A 17,448-nucleotide genomic window follows, 5' to 3' on the forward strand; every position below is an offset into this window, starting at 1 on the left:
CCACAATTTTAAAACTAAAATACAATTGTGCCGTTTTGGTTTGCTTCTTATAAGCAATTTCAAATGTTTTATACTTTTGATTGTTAAGTATATTTTGCAATTACATTTACTTTGATACTTAAGTGTATTTCAAATCAAATACATTGACGTTTACTCAAGTAGAATTTTGCTGGGTGTCACGTGTGCTCCCTCTCCGGCCTCTAGGTCACCAGGCTGCTCGTTATGGCGCCCACCTGTCGCCATCGTTACGCGCACCTGCGCGTCATCAGACTCACCAGGACTCCATCACTTCCCTGATTACCTTCCCTATATATGTCACTCCCTTTGGTTCCTTCCCCAGGCGTTATTGTTTCTGTTCCTGTATCATGTCTGTGCGTTCGTGTTTCTTATTTTGTATAAGGTTGTATTTATTTATTAAAACACTCACTCCCTGAACTTGCTTCCCGACTCTCAGCAAACATCGTTACACTGGGTGACTTTCACTTTTACTTGAGTCATTTTCTGTTAAGGTGTCTTTACTATTACTCAAATAAGACAATTGGGTTTTTTTTTTTCCACCACCGACGACAATTTGCATTATACAACACATTATAGAACCTATTTTTTTTCTTCCATCAATGTAGAAATAACCTAGATATTGTAGAGTATATTACATTTCTCAGTACAATTTAAAGAGACAACCAACAGTATCCTGGCAGATTGTGTATGCTTTGCCTCAAGGACTGCACCATGTTCCACAGGGTTTCCACACTCCAATTTATGTGTGCTAAGAAACCCAACCCAAGACACCTCAGAAATCGCTGCCAGCAATTTATGGGCCATAACCTCCTCTGTTTTAAAGAAATGGTTTACCGACTACTTTGTAGAGGCTTGCTGTGCTGCAATACCACTGGGTAGTACCACAGAGGTCCGTAGCTTCAGAACTGCGCAGAGGAGAACAAACTCAAAAACATCTGTCAGACTTAAAGACATCTTGAGCCAAAGGAGGAATGCACACCAGTAGCGGAATCATCATACTCACCCTTTTCACGTCTTTTCCAAACGTCTCGCTGAAGCTGGTGCCCAGAATTTCAAACTGAACATGAGAATTGGATCCATTCGCTTTGAAATCCATTGTTCCTGTGAGACCTGTGATATGTCCCTGTGAGGAGAGAGAGAGGGAGGCAGAAAGAGAGAGATAATATCGTTTCAATTCCTAGAGTGAGGTCTCAGTGTCATGACAAGACCAACTGTCAAATCAAACGTGATTGGTCACATACACATGGTTAGCAGATGTTAATGTGAGTGTAGTGAAATGCTTGTGCATCTAGATCCGACAGTGCAGTAATATATAAAAAGTAATCTAACAATTCCCCAACAACTACCTAATACACACATCTAAAGGGAGGAATAATAATATCTACAGTTGAAGTCAACTGGAAGTTTACATACACTTAGGTTGGAGTCATTGAAACTAGTTTTCAACCACTTCACCAATTTCTTGTTAACAAACTATAGTTTTGGCAAGTCATTTAGGACATCTACTTTATGCATGACACAAGTCATTTTTTGGGTCGGCTTCTGGGATTAGATCCACTGTCCTGGGTGGTGGTCTGAACAAAGTATCCGCTTCGGGAAAGTCGTATTCCTGGTCGTAATGTTGGTAAGTTGACGTCATTTTTATATCCAATAGTTCGTCCTGGCTGTATGTAATAACACTTAAGATTTTCTGAGCTAACAATGTAAGAAATAATACATTAAAAAAACTAAATACTGCATAGTTTCCAAAGGAATCGAAGAAAGGCGACCATCTCTGTCGGCGCCATCCTGCTTTAACAAGTCCTTTAATATCAAGTCCATAATGAAATCGGTGCACTCCCTAACATGGAACCCAAATTTGCTGTGCGCGTGCGCTATCGTGCGTACATTTATTTTGTCCCCTAAACCAAACGTGATCATGACATGCAGGTTAAAATATAAAAACTAACTCTGAACCAATGACATTAATTTGGGGACAGGTCAAAAAGCATTAAACATGTATGGCAATCTAGCTCGTTAGCTTGCACTTGCTAGCTAATTTGTCCTATTTAGATAGCTTGCTGTTGCTAGCTAATTTGTCCTGGGATATAAACATTGAGTTGTTATTTTACCTGAAATGCACAGGTACTCCAACAATTAATCCACACATAAAACGGCCAACTGAATCATTTCTAGTCATCTCTTCTCCTTCCAGGCTTTTCATCTTTGAACTTATATGGTGATTGGCATCTACACTTTCATAGTATTACCACGACGACCGGCAAAACATTTAGTATTTTAATCACCCACGTGGGTATAACCAATGAGGAGATGGCACATGGGTACCTGCTTCTATAAACCAATGAGGAGATGGGAGAGGCAGGACTTGCAACGCGATCTGCATCAGAAATAGGAATGACTTCTATTTTAGCCCTTGGCATCGCAGACGCTCCTTGGCGCACGTGAGCAGTGTGGGTGCAATAATTGAATAACAAGGATTTCTACATTTATTTTGCGACGCTCGTGCACGCGATGTGTCCGGTCTGGTCAGCATGTGAGCCAATTCATATTGTGATTGAATCAGTTTGCATGTTTGAACCAATGTCACTGTGCTAGGGACAGGCCAATTTCTCTGAGACAAATACAGTCATGCCCAAAATTATTGGCACCCTGGTAAAGATGAGCAAAAAAGACAGTAGGTGAGAAATAATCCAAATACTGAGCTATTATTTTATGGAAAAGAAATTGGAAAATTATATTATTTTATACTGATACAATTGCTCAGAGAAAGAGAATTAAATGAGTAAAATGTATAGGGGTCAAAACTATTGACAACCCTATTTTCAAAAGCTCATCTTGCGAGGATAACGGCATTGAGCCTTTTTCTAAAATGTTTTGTGAGATTGGAGAAAACATTGGGAGTGATCTTAGACAATTCCTCCATAAAGAATCTTTCCAGATCCTTGACATCCTTTGTCTATGCTTATGGACTGCTTTCTTCAATTCAAAACCCAGGTTTAAAATGGGGTTCAAGTCCAGAGACTGATGTTGATTTTGTGGACATTTATTTGCAGATTTTGATGTGTGCGTGGGGTTATTGTCTTACTGGAAGATCCACTTACTGTCAAGTTTCAGCCTCCTGACAGAGGCAACCAGGTGTTTGGCCAAAATGTCCTGGTACTGGGTGAAGTTCATGATGTCATTGACCTTAAATCGATAGCTCACCCAAATTACAAAATGACATATTGGGTTCCTTACCTTGTAAGCATTCTATGGACAAGGTATGACAGCAATTCATAGTTTAGTTTAGTTTAGTTTACCTGGCACTGTTTCCACATGCTAACATTTTAGCCTCTGTGGGACAAATCCCATTCAAGTCATCATCTATAAGTGACTATGTTGAGCTTCACAATTTTAGATACATTTGGATGATTTGTACATGATGTGCGAAAAATGCTAATATTGGTCCCATGACTTGAGTGGGATTTGTGTCACATTAGCATGTTAAAAGAGTGCCAAGGAAACTAAACCAGGGCACGGATTAGTTTCATACCTTGTCCATAGACTGCTTAGAGCGGTGGTCATCAACCTTTTCTGAGTCATGATCACTTTTGTAGTCAACAAGCAAGCCGGAATTTTCCGCTCAGATAATTTTTCTTTGAACATGACTTAACAAATGTAAGCCTGTGCAACATTAACCTAATAAAAACATTTATTTAGGAATGAGGTTTGTGCAGTAGGCATAATACAGTAGGCCTAATACATACTATTCTTGGCCTGAAATAATTAGCAAATAATTAGTTTTTTTATTTTACTGGGCTGATGGTACCTGCATCTGATGGTCAGTCTCAGTGGAAGGAGAGAACAGCAGAGGGTCTGCCTCTTATGGTCCCTGCTCTCTCTTTTCCTCAGGTGAGACTGGGGTGTATTCATTCTGCCAAACAGCTGCAAATCATTTCGTTTTGCAACTAAAACAAGAGTTTATATTGGACAAATGGAGGTAGGTTTCTCCCCGTTTCATTCAGTGTGCTTCTGTTAAAGAAACGTTTTACAACAGAATCGGAAGAATTAATAAACCCTGAACAGAGAGAGGGGACACCGTCTTCCACTCTAGTCGCATTGCATTATTCCTGCTTCATGCACAAATTCATGTTGATACTATGAAATATTCCTCAATATTAAAATAGACTCGACGAGCTGTTAATACAAATAAGAAGCACGTTTTATGTTTTGTAAAAGTGTTGACAGTGCTGAATAAAAATGTAAACATTAACTCACTCATAAAAACAGCAGCTCTTTGCTATATTCTTTGACAGACTCTTTCTGGTCATGTTTTTAAACATCATTAAATGTCCCATAGGCTAGTATCAAACTTTGCTGTGGGGTCGTGGATGTAGGTACGGTAATTTGGGCTTTCCGATTGGCCAGTACAGTAGGCACACTTGATTTAGCCACAGCTCTCCTGGTCAACTGGGTAAGCGGAGTTTGTTCCATCAAACAAATTACATGGTTCAAAATTTGAACAGTTTGTCTTCACGGCACGCAGGGCTTCTGAATCAAGTGCACCTACAACCAACAGCGCAATACAAAAAAATTATTAAAAAGGAGCACACAGCTTTATCATTGGCTTTTCTACAGAAACGTTTGGTGATCGGCTAGGGATGCCTTGAAGAACGACCGACCGTTTGGTTACCACTGGCTTAGAGGGTAAGGCAAACAATATGCAATTTTGTAATTTGGGTGAACTATCCATTTAACCTCACTGTTGTAGGGGGCAGTATTTTTACATCCGGATGAAAAGCGTGCCCAGAGTAAACTGCCTGCTACTCAGGCCCAGAGGCTAGAATATGCATATTATTAGTATATTTGGATAGAAAACACTCTGAAGTTTCTAAAACTGTTTGAATGATGTCTGTGAGTTTAACTTCTTAAGGTATAGGGGGCAGCATTTTCACTTTTGGATAAATAGCATGCCCAATTTCAACTTTCTGCTACTCATGCCAAGAATATAAGATATGCATGTTATTAGTAGATTTGGATAGAAACCACTCTAAAGTTTCTAAAACTGTTTGAATCATGTCTGTGAGTATAACAGAACTTATGTAGCAGGCAAAACACTGAGGACTAACTGTCTGTTCAGTGAGTTCTCATTGGGAAACGATATTTAGGCACTTGTTTTCAGTTCCTACCGCTTCCACTGGATGTCACCAGTCTTTGGAATTTGGTTGAGGTTATTCATTTGTGCAATGAAGAAGTAGGCCATCTAGGAACTGGGTAACACTGTTGAGAGTGCACAAGACGTGAAAAGTAGCATGGTTTGTTGTCTTCCTGTATTGAACACAGACCCGTCTACAATTTGATTGATTATTAACGTTTAAAAATACCTAAAGTTGTATTACAAAAGTAGTTTGAAATGTTTTGGCAAAGTTTACAGGCAACTTTTGAGATATTTTGTAGTGACGTTGCGCAAATTGGAAGCTGTTTTTTTCTGGATCAAACGCGTCAAATAAATTGACATTTGGATATATATGGACGGAATTAAAAACGACCAATTGTGATGTTTATGGGACATATTGGAGTGCCAACAAAAGAAGCTAGTCAAAGGTAATGCATGTTTTATATTTTATTTCTGCATTTTGTGTAGCGCCTGCAGGGTTGAAATATGCTACCCTCTTTGTTTACTATTGGGCTATCATCAGATAATAGCTTCTTGTGCTTTCGCCGAAAAGCATTTTTAAAATCGGACATGTTGGCTGGATTCACAACGAGTGTAGCTTTAATTGAGTATCTTACATGTGTGATTTAATGAAAGTTTGATTTTTATGTAAAATAAAATTATTTGCCGTGCTGCATTTTCCCTGTTTTTTGTCCAAGTGGGACGCAACCGTCCCCTATACCATAAGAAGTTAAAGAAAAAAATAAGCAAACACGTTTGGTGTTTGCCAAAAGGAATATTGGAGACTCCCCAAACATATGGAAGAAGGTACTCTGGTCAGATGAGACTAATATTGAACTTTTTGGCCATCAAGGAAAACGCTATGCCTGGCGCAAACCCAAAACCTCCCATCACCCCGAGAATACCATCCCCATAGTGAAGCATGGTGGTGGCAGCATCATGATGTGGGGATGTTTTTCATCGGCAAGGACCGGGAAACTGGTCAGTATTGAAGGAATGATAGATGGTGCTAAATACAGGGAAATTCTTGAGGGAAGTCTGTTTCAGTCTTCCAAAGATTTGAGACAGAGACGGAGGTTCACCTTCCAGCAGGACAATGACCCTAAGCATACTGCTAAAGCAACACTCGAGTGGTTTAAGGGGAAACATTTAAATATATTGGAATGGTCAAGTCAAAGCCCAGTCCTCAAATCATACAACTTGAAGGAGAAGGAGCAGTTTTGCCTTGAAGAATGGGCAAAAATCCCAGTGGCTAGATGTGCCAAGCTTATAGAGACCCAAGAGACATGCAGCTATAATTGCTGCAAAAGGTGGCTCTACAAAGTATTGACTTTGGAGGGGTAAATAGTTATGCACGCTCAAGTTCTTTTTTTTTTTTTGTCTTATTTATTTTGTCTTATTTATTTCAAATTGAATTCAAATATTTTGCATCTTCAAAGTGGTAGGCATGTTGTGTAAATCAGATGATACAACCAGGTTGCAAGGCAACAACATAGGAAAAATGCCAAGGGGGAAAAACACTTTCGCAAGCCTCTGTATATATATATATATATAGAAAGAGGTTCATATTCATGTTCTGAACTAAATTGTTGTACTAAATTTACCATCTGGATGTTCTCCAGCATGGACCAGCCTCCGTTCCATGGCTTGGTGGACTTCTTGATGCAGTTGAGACTGGCCATGCTATGCCACTTCCTGTCCACCAACTTCCTGTGGAAGGCATTGGCCAGCGCCAGCACGCTGTCATACAGGTACAGGTTGGACACCTGCAGTACAGACAGTCAAGGCATATAGAGAGAGTGAGGAGGGAGAAAACAGCATAGAATTAGATATAGAACTCTACAATGGACATTGGCATCATAGCAACATGACTGAAAATCAACCATCTCGGTCATTCTAGAAACGGATAAAAGTGTAAAATATTGTATTAAACAATAAATTTCCAGGATCTCTGTTGAAAACACACACAACAGAGATTGGAGACCATGGAAACCAGTTAAACATTGATATGTGATTAAATCATTGTTGATGCACAACCTATTCATTGTACAAAAGTAAAACTGAAGCTGCACCATTAAGGAATGGTAGGACTGGTGTGTTTTGATGTTTTTAATAGGACCAGGATTTCCAATGGGTATTGTCTGTTTGTGCGGCATGAGGACATGGAAAGGTACTGCATAAACAAAGCTCAGAAAAGCTTCATAAACAGAGCCCTGTGGTTATTGCTCTTAGCAGCGCCACAGATGTTGCTCTGGCTCTGATGGGGAGTGAAGGGGTGCTAATCCTAATTACCTCCGGGAATAGAAGGCACTCTGACTGGGAGTGGGACACAGCTGGGGACATCAGGAACCGCTGGGCTGAATGAGCCCCACATGAGGCCCCCCAAAACACACATGCATTCACACTCTCAGACAGACACACACGTGCACGCGCGCCCGCATGGCGCACGTAGGCCCACAAGACGCCCACGCACATTCACACAGACACACATACACACGCCCCTATCAAAGTGACACACAGCATGACAGTCCCCTTGACCAGATGTGAGTCCAGCTCCAGAGTCAACCCAGCGCCATGGAGCAGAAACTAAACGCACAGTGACAAATAAGCAGCGGAGCAGTCCAACTGTTTCAGAGGCAGAAGACGCAGACATCACACTAGGCTATGATAATGACATCCTCTGCACTGACAATTCATGCCGTCTCCCTTCTCCACCACATTGGAAAAGCAACATTAAGAATCTGCCCCCTTTTTTTTTCAATTTTCGCCTAAAATGACATACACAAATCTAACTGCCTGTAGCTCAGGACCTGAAGCAAGGACATGCACATTCTTGATACCATTTGAAAGGAAACACTTTAAAGTTTGTGAAAATGTGAAATGAATGTAGGAGAATATACCACATTAGATCTGGTAAAAGATAATACAAAGAAAAAAACATTTTTTTTGTACCATCATCTTTGAAATGCAACAGGATGGCCATAATGTATTATTTCATCTCAGGCGCACTTGAGATTTTGGCCACTCAATGGCAGCAGTGTATAGACTGATCCAATAAACCATCACATTTCTGTTCAAAATTTTGTATCAGGACTGCCCAAATGTGCCTAATTGGTTTATTAATACATTTTTAAATTCATAACTGTGCACTCTCCTCACAATAGCATGGTATTATTTCACTGTAATAGCTACTGTAAATTGAACAGTCTAGTTAGATTAATAAGAATTTAAGCTTTCTGCCAATATCAGATATGTCAATGTCCTGGGAAATGTTCTTGTTTACTTACAACCTCATGCTAATCACATTAGCCTACGTTAGATCAACCGTCCCATGGGGGGGACACCGATCCTGTAGATGTTTTAAACAACATGGAGCTGCAGCCGCATGATAATACTATAGGCTATGGCACACATTCACCCCACATCATGATATGATAACTTAATTATTATGCCTTTTGTCATTTTAGGGTGTGAACATGATATATGGATGAGGATCAGGAAAACAATGTGCAGGCCTACTAGAGTGTAGTAATGCATAGAGCTGTCTACACTAGTCTGTGGCCAGAGTAGAAGCCTCAAGGACAACTATGAGCCGGGCTAACTAAGTCGAGGCAGGGCTAAAGCTGAGCAGGGCTAACTAAGGCTGGGCTGCGGACTGCATCTGCTGGGTAGTTTGTAACTGAAGACCTGGGACAGCGACACTAGCTACAACGTCCCCATCAATCCCAACCCCCTGGACCTAAATCTCTCTATCACTGACAGAGAAGGCAAGAACAACAACAACGAGCATTCTCTCCATGTTTTCTCCCCGTGTCACCCTTCTTCAGTCCTCTCCTCCGCCTTGTTGTTAGCTGTGTGTGGCCTGTCCTGATCTCTGTGTTTTTGACAATAACCTTCAGATTACTTCACTATCACAACAGGTTTGATGCAAGAGGTTCAACCAGAGATCAACAAGTGACCCCTTTAGAAGCCTCAATCAAGAGATCTGTGATCAGCGATCTCAGTCAAACTCAATGTCACCCAGAGAAGTGGAATGGAACGCCACATTGTGGAAGTGATTTGGTGTACGCCAGTACGACCTGCCACTGGCTCTGAGTAAATCAAGCCTGTGTGTCTACACTATGTACGCGGATGACTCAACAGTATACAAGTCAGCTACAACAGCGAGTAAAATCATTGCAACACTTAACAAAGATCTACAGTCAGTTTCAGAATGGGTGGCAAGGAATAAGTTAGTCCTAAATATTTTGAAAAATAAAAGCATTGTATTTGGTACAAATCATTCACTAAACCCCAAATACCTCAACTAAATATTGTAATGAATCATGTGGAAATTGAGATGACTAAACTGAGGAGACTAAACTGCTTAGAGTAACCCTGGATTGTAAACTGTTAAGGTCAAAACAAATTGATACAGCAGTAGCTAAGATGGGGAGAACAACAATATCAATAATTCAGGTCCTACAGGTCCTAGTTTAGTCACAGCAGGACTACTGCCCTGCCGTGTGGTCAGGTGCCATAAAGAGAGACTTGGGAAAACTACAACTGTCCCAGAACAGGGCAGCACAGCTGGCCCTTAAATGTACACGTAGATCTAACATGAATAATATGCATGTCAATCTCTCATTGCTCAAAGTAGAGAAGTGAATGACTTCATCACTACTTGTTTTGGTAAGAATTACTGACATGTTGAATGCACCGAGCTGTCTGTTTAAACTACTAGCACACAGCTCGGACACATACATATCCCACAAGACATGTCGCCAGAGGTCTCCTCACAGTACCAAAGTCCAGATCCGACAATGGGAAGTGCATACTACTACATAGAGCCATGGCTACATGAAACTCTATTCCACATCAAGTAACTCACAGACGCAGTCAAATCAGATTTAAAAAACAGATACAAAATACACCTTATGTGAAGAGTCACACACACAGGTACAAACACACACATACAAACAAACATAGCATACACACTATACACACACGTACACCTGGATTGTGTGTTGTACTAGAGTGGTCGCCAGAGGGCACACACTTAAGTATTGGGAAATCTGTTTTAAAAATGTATTAGTGTACTGTATATTAATGCCTTAATTTTTTATGGAATCCAGGAACAGTAGTAATGGGGATCCACAATAATTACAAAATACAAATACAGAGTGAACGTGCGGATATGACTCATTTGTTAATACATGGCGAACTGACATCTTTCCAGGGGGGAAGTAGATACAGTAGTGTTGAAATTGCTAATTTTGTGATAAACCGCTGACGGGGTTCGCCGGCAGCATGCACCAGCGTTTGCCATGTCACAAAGGTGATTTAACATCAAAGAGCATTTAACCCTCTTTTTCATGAATTATTGAGATAGGAGCCCCCTGAGGAGTTGGGCCATCTGCTAACGGTTAGCGATAGCGAGAGTTCAGGTGGGTTGAAGGTTTTTTTTCTCCATTCAGAGACACCTCTGGTTACATAAATGAGGAACAGAGGGGAGGGATGTCAGAGAGCAGCATCCGTGTGATTTTGTTGGGTGGCTGATTGATCATGTCTAGCTGCTATCTAGCTGCCATATCAAAAGGATATGATACATTTGTCATCATGTTGTACTTTTGTTGATTCCTATACTGCATGTATTCAAAAGGGGTAATCTATTCAAAAACATATTCTTGTCAATAAACTGCAGGAAGTACTCAGCGTTTACTCAACCGAGTTTGCGAGAATGTCCGACTATTATTTATTGGATTGTTATCAATAAACCCTGAACAGTTTCAACCTCCAATAGTTTAAAAAAAAATTCTACCTCCAATAGTTAGTTAAATAGCTACCTAGACTATCTGCATTGACCCTTTTTGCATTAACGTTTTTGACTCATCACATACGCTGCTGCCAATGTTTATTATCTATCCTCTTGCCAAGTCACTCTATTCTTAGTTATATGTAAATACCTACCTCAATTGCCTCATACCCCTGCACATCGACTCTGTACTGGTACCCTGTGTATACAGCCAAGTTATCATTACTCATTGTCTATTTATTATTAAGTCTTTTCTTTCTCGCTGCATTTTGTATGAAGCATGTGACGAATAAAATTTGATTAAATTTTTTGGGAATGAAGTGCAAGTTACTTCATGAGTAAACTAGAAACATGTATATGAGTGGGATGTTTAGTCTGAAAAAAATATTTTGAGAGACTCAGGAGACTGAAAGCAAAACAACTAACAAAACAAAATGAGTGTCACATCCTGACCTTTTTTTATGTCTCTATTTTAGGTTGGTCAGGGCGTGAGTTGGGGTGGATATTCTATATTTTGTTCTATGTTTGTATTTCTCGGTGTTTGGCCTGGTATGGTTCCCAATCAGAGGCAGCTGTCAATCGTTGTATCTCATTGAGAACCATACTTAGGCAGCCTGTTTTCGCCTTTGAGTTGTGGGTAGTTGTTTTCTCTCTCTGTCTCTGTACCAGACAGGACTGTTTTGTTTGTTCCGTTTTGTTATTTTTGTTCTAGTGTTCAGTGTAATTAAAAGATCATGAACACGTACCACGCTGCACCTTGGTCCTCTCCTTCTTCCACCTACGACAGCCGTTCCAATGAGTCAATAGGAACCACAGGGTATCTAACGCCTCGCTAGCATCCTTGTCCTCTCAACCATAGAAATAGAATCACAAGAATTGGCATCCCCATTCTCCTATTGATTATATTTATATGCTCTCAACCAACTTTTCTTTATCTGTCCTTCAGACCCCAAACACCTGTCGCTGTATTCCAGCACATGTCAATAGCCCAGCCTTGTGTAACTTCTCATCATCCATTGTCACGCAATAGGAGATACACTATACAGTATGTGCTGTTGACCCTCGGGGGCCCCCAGGTCACAGGCTCAGTGATACTCTAAACAATCAGAAGGCTCTTTAATTCTGGGGCTATCACTGCCATAACATGTGACAGGGGTCACTGACTTTGTCCCATTGGCAGCATCAGATAACAGTAAAAGAAAACATTGGCATAGAACTCAAATGTATTGTAATACACATACTTGTTATTTCTTATTTATTTGTTATAATCGACCTTGAACATATTAATGAAGCGCAAGTGCAATTTGGCTCTGAATGTCATATGTGGGGATAGACTTTTTTTCCTGAACAAATCTCCTGACCAGGAATAACTCGGGACTAGGGCCCCTGGTCAGGTAACATGGTCAGGAAAGATTCTCGGCATATACAGTAGAAAGTTTACATACACCTTAGCCAAATACATTTAGACTCCGTTTTTCACAATTCCTGACAGTTAATCCTAGTAAAAATTCCCTCTCTTAGGTCAGTTAGGATCAACACTTTATTTTAAGAATGTGAAATGTCAGAATAATAGTAAAGAAAATGATTTATTTCAGCTTTTATTTAATTCATCACATTTTTAGTGGTTCAGAAGTTTACATACACTCAATTATCATTTGGTAGCATTTCCTTAAAATTGTTTAACTTGAGTAAAACATTTCCACAAGCTTCCCACAATATGTTGGGTGAATTTTGGCCCATTCCTCCTGACAGAGCTGGTGTAACTGAGTCAGGTTTGTAGGCCTCCTTACTCGCACACGCTTTTTCAGTTCTGCCAACACATCTTCTTTGGGATTGAGGTCAGGGCATTGTGATGGCCACTCCAATACCTTGACTTTGTTGTCCTTAAGCCATTTTGCCACAACTTTGGGAGTATGCTTGAGGTCATTGTCCATTTGGAAGACCCATTTGTGACCAAGCTTTAACTTCCAACATCTTGAGATGTTGCTTCAATGTATCCACATAATTTTCCTCCCTCATGATGCCATCTATTTTGTGATGTGCACCAGTCCCTCCTGCAACAAAGCACCCCCACAACATGATGCTGCCACCCCCGTGCTTCATGGTTGGGATGGTGTTCTTCGGCTTGCAAGCCACCCCCCCCCCCTTTTCCTCCAAACATAACAATGGTCATTATGGCCAAACAGTTCTATTTTTGTTTCATCAGACCAGAAGACATTTCTCCAAAAAGTACGATCTTGGTCACCATGTGCAATTGCAAACCGTAGTCTGGCTTTTTTTATGGCGGTTTTGGAGCAGTGAATTATTCCTTGCTTAGCGGCCTTTCAGGTGTCATGCAAAGAGGCACTGAGTTTGATGGTAGGCCTTGAAATACATCCACAGGTACACCTCCTATTGACTCAAATGATGTCAATTAGCCTTTCAGAAGCTTCTAAAGCTATGACATCATTATCTGGAATTTTTCAAGCTGTTTAAAGGCACAGTCAACTTAGGGTATGTAAACTTCTGACCCACTGGAATTGTGATACAGTGAATTATAAGTGAAATAATCTGTCTGTAAACAATTGTTGGAAAAATGACTTGTGTCATGCACAAAGTAGATGTCCTAACCGACTTGCCAAAACTATAGTTTGTTAACAAGAAATTTGTGGAGTGGTTGAAAAACAAGTTTTAACGACTCCAACCTAAGTGTATGTAAACATCCGACTTCAACTGTAAGACCTTGATGTGAAGGTGCCAGAAAAGGTCCCTTGTTGAACTGACCTCCAGTGACTGTAGGTATCCTTCCTGTGGGTCACAGAGCAGGGAGGAGATGCGGTGGTTGTTCCTCATGCAGCGCACGTTGCTGTCCCTCCACAGAGGAAAGATCTGACGAATCACTGTCATCCGCCCCAAAGCACTGTGTGCCAGCTCCATGATCTCTGTGTCGCTGATCTCCTATAACGAGCGGGGGAGAGAAGGGGAGAGGTTGAGAGAAGGGGACAGACATGTTACAGCATAAAAAAACTCTATAGAGGTGAAGTTGAAACAAAAACTGTCCTGCCTGTAACTACTATGACAAGGTTGAACAGAGTCCCTGTGTATGGTCACCACATAAAAACAGTCTCAGTTGGACTAGTGTCAGTCTTATCAGTTGTTGTCAGTCTCCTGACAAGACCGACAAGTCCTGCTGAGACTGTCCTTATACGGACACTGTACCTGAAGAGTATTTTCATTTTGATTCAGAACAGGCATGGGCACAGTGACCAAACCCATCTAAACAGCACAATGCACATGAGAATGGAAACCCACAATCAATATTCAAGCAATTTTCTGCATGTAGAAACTGCAATATCCGCTGAGGGAAAGAGTGTGTCAGAGGGAAATTGGTCATTTAAATGTTTGACGTCCAAGTGAAAGAGTCATGAAAAGGGAAAACTTAAGCGAGAGCTGTGTCCTCAGAAATCTATGGTGCACGGTGTCAATATTAGGACAGCCTCGGTCTCAGCAGGTGGCAGTGCTGCAGGAGCTGCATCCTTAGGATGAATCTCTTAGACTAGTAGGAATAAGGATGCTTTGATTCATGGTGAAAGAGCATATTCCTTCTGCTCTTTCGTTTTCCTTGGGTCAGCTTGCTGTTGACAACACATAGCTCACTCAGCCTCCAGGCAATCTCTGAGCTCCTGCCGGGGAGACCCACCCGACCCAGGGCCCCATTATCTCACCCACCACATCCACCCCCAGGATAGGTGCTAGTCAGCCACTGCCAGTTCCCAGGCTCCCTGCTCACCCCACCACCACAGCTGTTGGCTTGTCTTCTCATATTTCTTTGTTTTTGTGGTATTTTCTGCTTGCTTGGGCTTTCTGTCTGTCTGAAGCAGCAGGGAAGCCTACGGTTCTATATCACTTCCACATCAATGAGAGAGTAGATTCTTGCATGATTTGGTAATAATAACAGGCACATCTGCTGCTGACCGTTTGGCATGATTCAGTCATGCGACAATTATAATGTGATATAGGGGAAATAAATGCTGGTCGCAGCTTTATAAAATAATACTCAGAGCTGACACATGAGTTAAGTGCAGATTCTCTGACAAAATTAGGAAGCAAAGCAGTGTGGGTAATGTTTAACTCATCATCACATTCTTATTTTCTCCACATAAAGATGCCAAAGTTTTACACACTGATTTTTTCAGGTAAGTGTACATCTGGAAATCCCCACAGCAGTGTAGGCCGGTTGGGGGTTGGTTTAGCCTCCTAAAGCTCTTCTCCACGTTCTGAGCCTGGCCTCCCATGCCCCTCCGGATTTCACACTCTGATGTGTCCAACAACTGCAGGTGCTGTACAGACTGGGCCTCTATCATGCCAACCCCTGGGGAAGACCATCTGGTCATCCAACAGGTCCGAAGACTGGAGCCAAGCTACTCTAGACTCTCAAGCCCCAGACAGGAGAGTGGCCCAGGGTAGGGACGATTGACAATAGACTATGGACTTGCAATGAGTGTACGAAACATTAAGGACACATGGTCTTTTCATGACATAGACTGACCAGGTGAATCCAGGTGAAAGCTATGATCCCTTATTGATGTCACAAATAGTTGTTAAATCCCCTTTAATCGGTGTAGATGAAGGGGAGGAGACAGATTAAATAAGGACTTTTAAGCCTTGAGACAATTGAGAAATGGATTGTGTTTGTGTGCCATTCAGAGAGTGAATGGGCAAGACACAATATTTAAGTGCCCTTGAATGGTGTATGGTAGTAGGTGCCAGGTGCACCATTTTGAGTTTTGCAACACTGCTGGGTTTTTCACACTCAAAAGTTTCACATGTGCATCAAGAATGGAAGGTGTTCTTAATGTTTTGTACACTCAGCGTATAACAGACGGATATTTGGATGGAGGACACAACTGTTTACCCCTGGCAAAAGTCCATGATCTCTTTCATAAACACTCCTGTTTATTTAGACAGAGTAGTGTTGATCTTGGCCTGGGCCTTTGCAGCCCCTGTAGCAGATGAATAAGTAATGTAAAGCTACAGCATCGTTCTGGAAGATCTGTCTGATAGTACAACACCAAGGTTAGAGTGTCTCAGCTAGGACAAGCTAGCTACACAGTGTGAAAGTGCAATATGGTGGTACTGGAACCATACATTGCAGGCTCAATATTACGATTAAAAACGATTTGCTGGTTCTGACAGAAAAACTATAAATAGTTTTTAACAAGCAGCCTCAAAAGCAACATCATTTTTTAACCTAAATTATTAACAGTGCACACACACAGTAGAGGGGAGTGGGGTAAGCTGAGCCTAAGGGGTAACCTGAGCCACCTTTTTTTCTAGGAAACTATACACAAAATTAATAATTTGACCATATATTTCAGAAGAGGTCATCTTTTCATGGAGGAAGAAACAACATGGACAAAGTGCTAAGCAAGTTACATCCAAAAATTGGATTTTCACAAAGTAAAATTTATTTAGAGGTTAGGGGTTTCATGATGCTTGTGTCTAAACCAAAGTAGATCCTTTTTTAGACTGTTTATACATCAATTGGGGTCTCTATACGCTTTAATATGAGGTCCTAAACCTAGCATGAAAGGCCATCATTGTAGCTGTGGGGGCTAATAGTCTAAATGTTTGCACTATGGTAAGTTGAGCTGATGGTTGAGTCAGTGGCAAGTTGAGCAAATTGAAGTGCTTTCTTCCCAGGCATAATGCAAGGCATTATTGCTGAGATATGAAGTAACAACAGGGCCGTGCCTATGTAAAAAGTGTTACAAAAAAGTACAAAGTGTTTGTTAGGTCTTCAACCTATTAAAATATGCTTAAAATTATTAAAAGACAAAAAGAGATTGTGATTTTGTTGAGTTGTGGTTTTAGAAACCTAGTGGTAATATCTCATACAGTTTACATGAACTCTGATAATTTCCAGGATATACAACATCCTGAAATATATGTAGATATCTTTGTGAGATAGAATACTATATTTTCCTTGGTGGAGTGATGCTGAATGTAAAGAATTGCTTCCCTAAGTGATTCTACACAACTCTGGAACATCTGAGTCTGATCTCTCTTTAAAGAAAATCCATATCCTAACGCTTTTCTCAGAAACATATTATTTAGAAAAGTTTTTTCTTATTCATTTTGACTGATGTCTAATGTAATTGAACAACAACAAAGAACATCTAAGGCTACACTAATTAAACACATTTCTATATTAGCAACAAATATTATGTCTGATGATGTTCAAAGCAAATGATCCATGCAGGGTCTCCATATTTAACAATAGCATTTTATTTATTTAATCAATTTTAGAATGAGGCTGTAGCGTAACAAAATGTGGATAAAGTCAAGGGGTCTGAATACTTTCCGAATGCACTGTATATATGCTATGTATGTTAATAGTGTATATATATATTTTTTTTAAAGCAGCCCGTAGGCAATGTGTCGAGTCCGGTCTCGAGACCACAAATTGAGTGTCTTGTCTCGGTGTCAGATACATTTTTAC

The 17,448-nt window shown here is 40.7% G+C and overlaps 1 protein-coding gene across 4 annotated transcripts in view; it reads right to left on the reverse strand.

Annotated features, from left to right (window-relative positions):
• LOC110499015 (glutamate receptor ionotropic, delta-1-like) overlaps positions 1–17,448 on the reverse strand; it is a 428,806-nt gene that overhangs the window by 61,844 nt on the left and 349,514 nt on the right. For all 4 annotated transcript variants that reach the window (XM_036955857.2, XM_036955858.2, XM_090212430.1 and 1 more), the window contains 3 exons: positions 13,731–13,904; positions 6,778–6,939; positions 1,022–1,141 (listed from right to left, as the gene is read on the reverse strand). In XM_036955857.2, the coding sequence (XP_036811752.1) occupies positions 1,022–1,141; positions 6,778–6,939; positions 13,731–13,904 (456 nt within the window). The remainder of the gene's footprint in view (positions 1–1,021; positions 1,142–6,777; positions 6,940–13,730; positions 13,905–17,448) is intronic.

Source organism: Oncorhynchus mykiss, chromosome 20, assembly GCF_057628025.1.
Source record: "Oncorhynchus mykiss isolate SJ-2025 chromosome 20, ASM5762802v1, whole genome shotgun sequence".
Classification (NCBI taxonomy): Eukaryota; Metazoa; Chordata; class Actinopteri; order Salmoniformes; family Salmonidae; genus Oncorhynchus; species Oncorhynchus mykiss.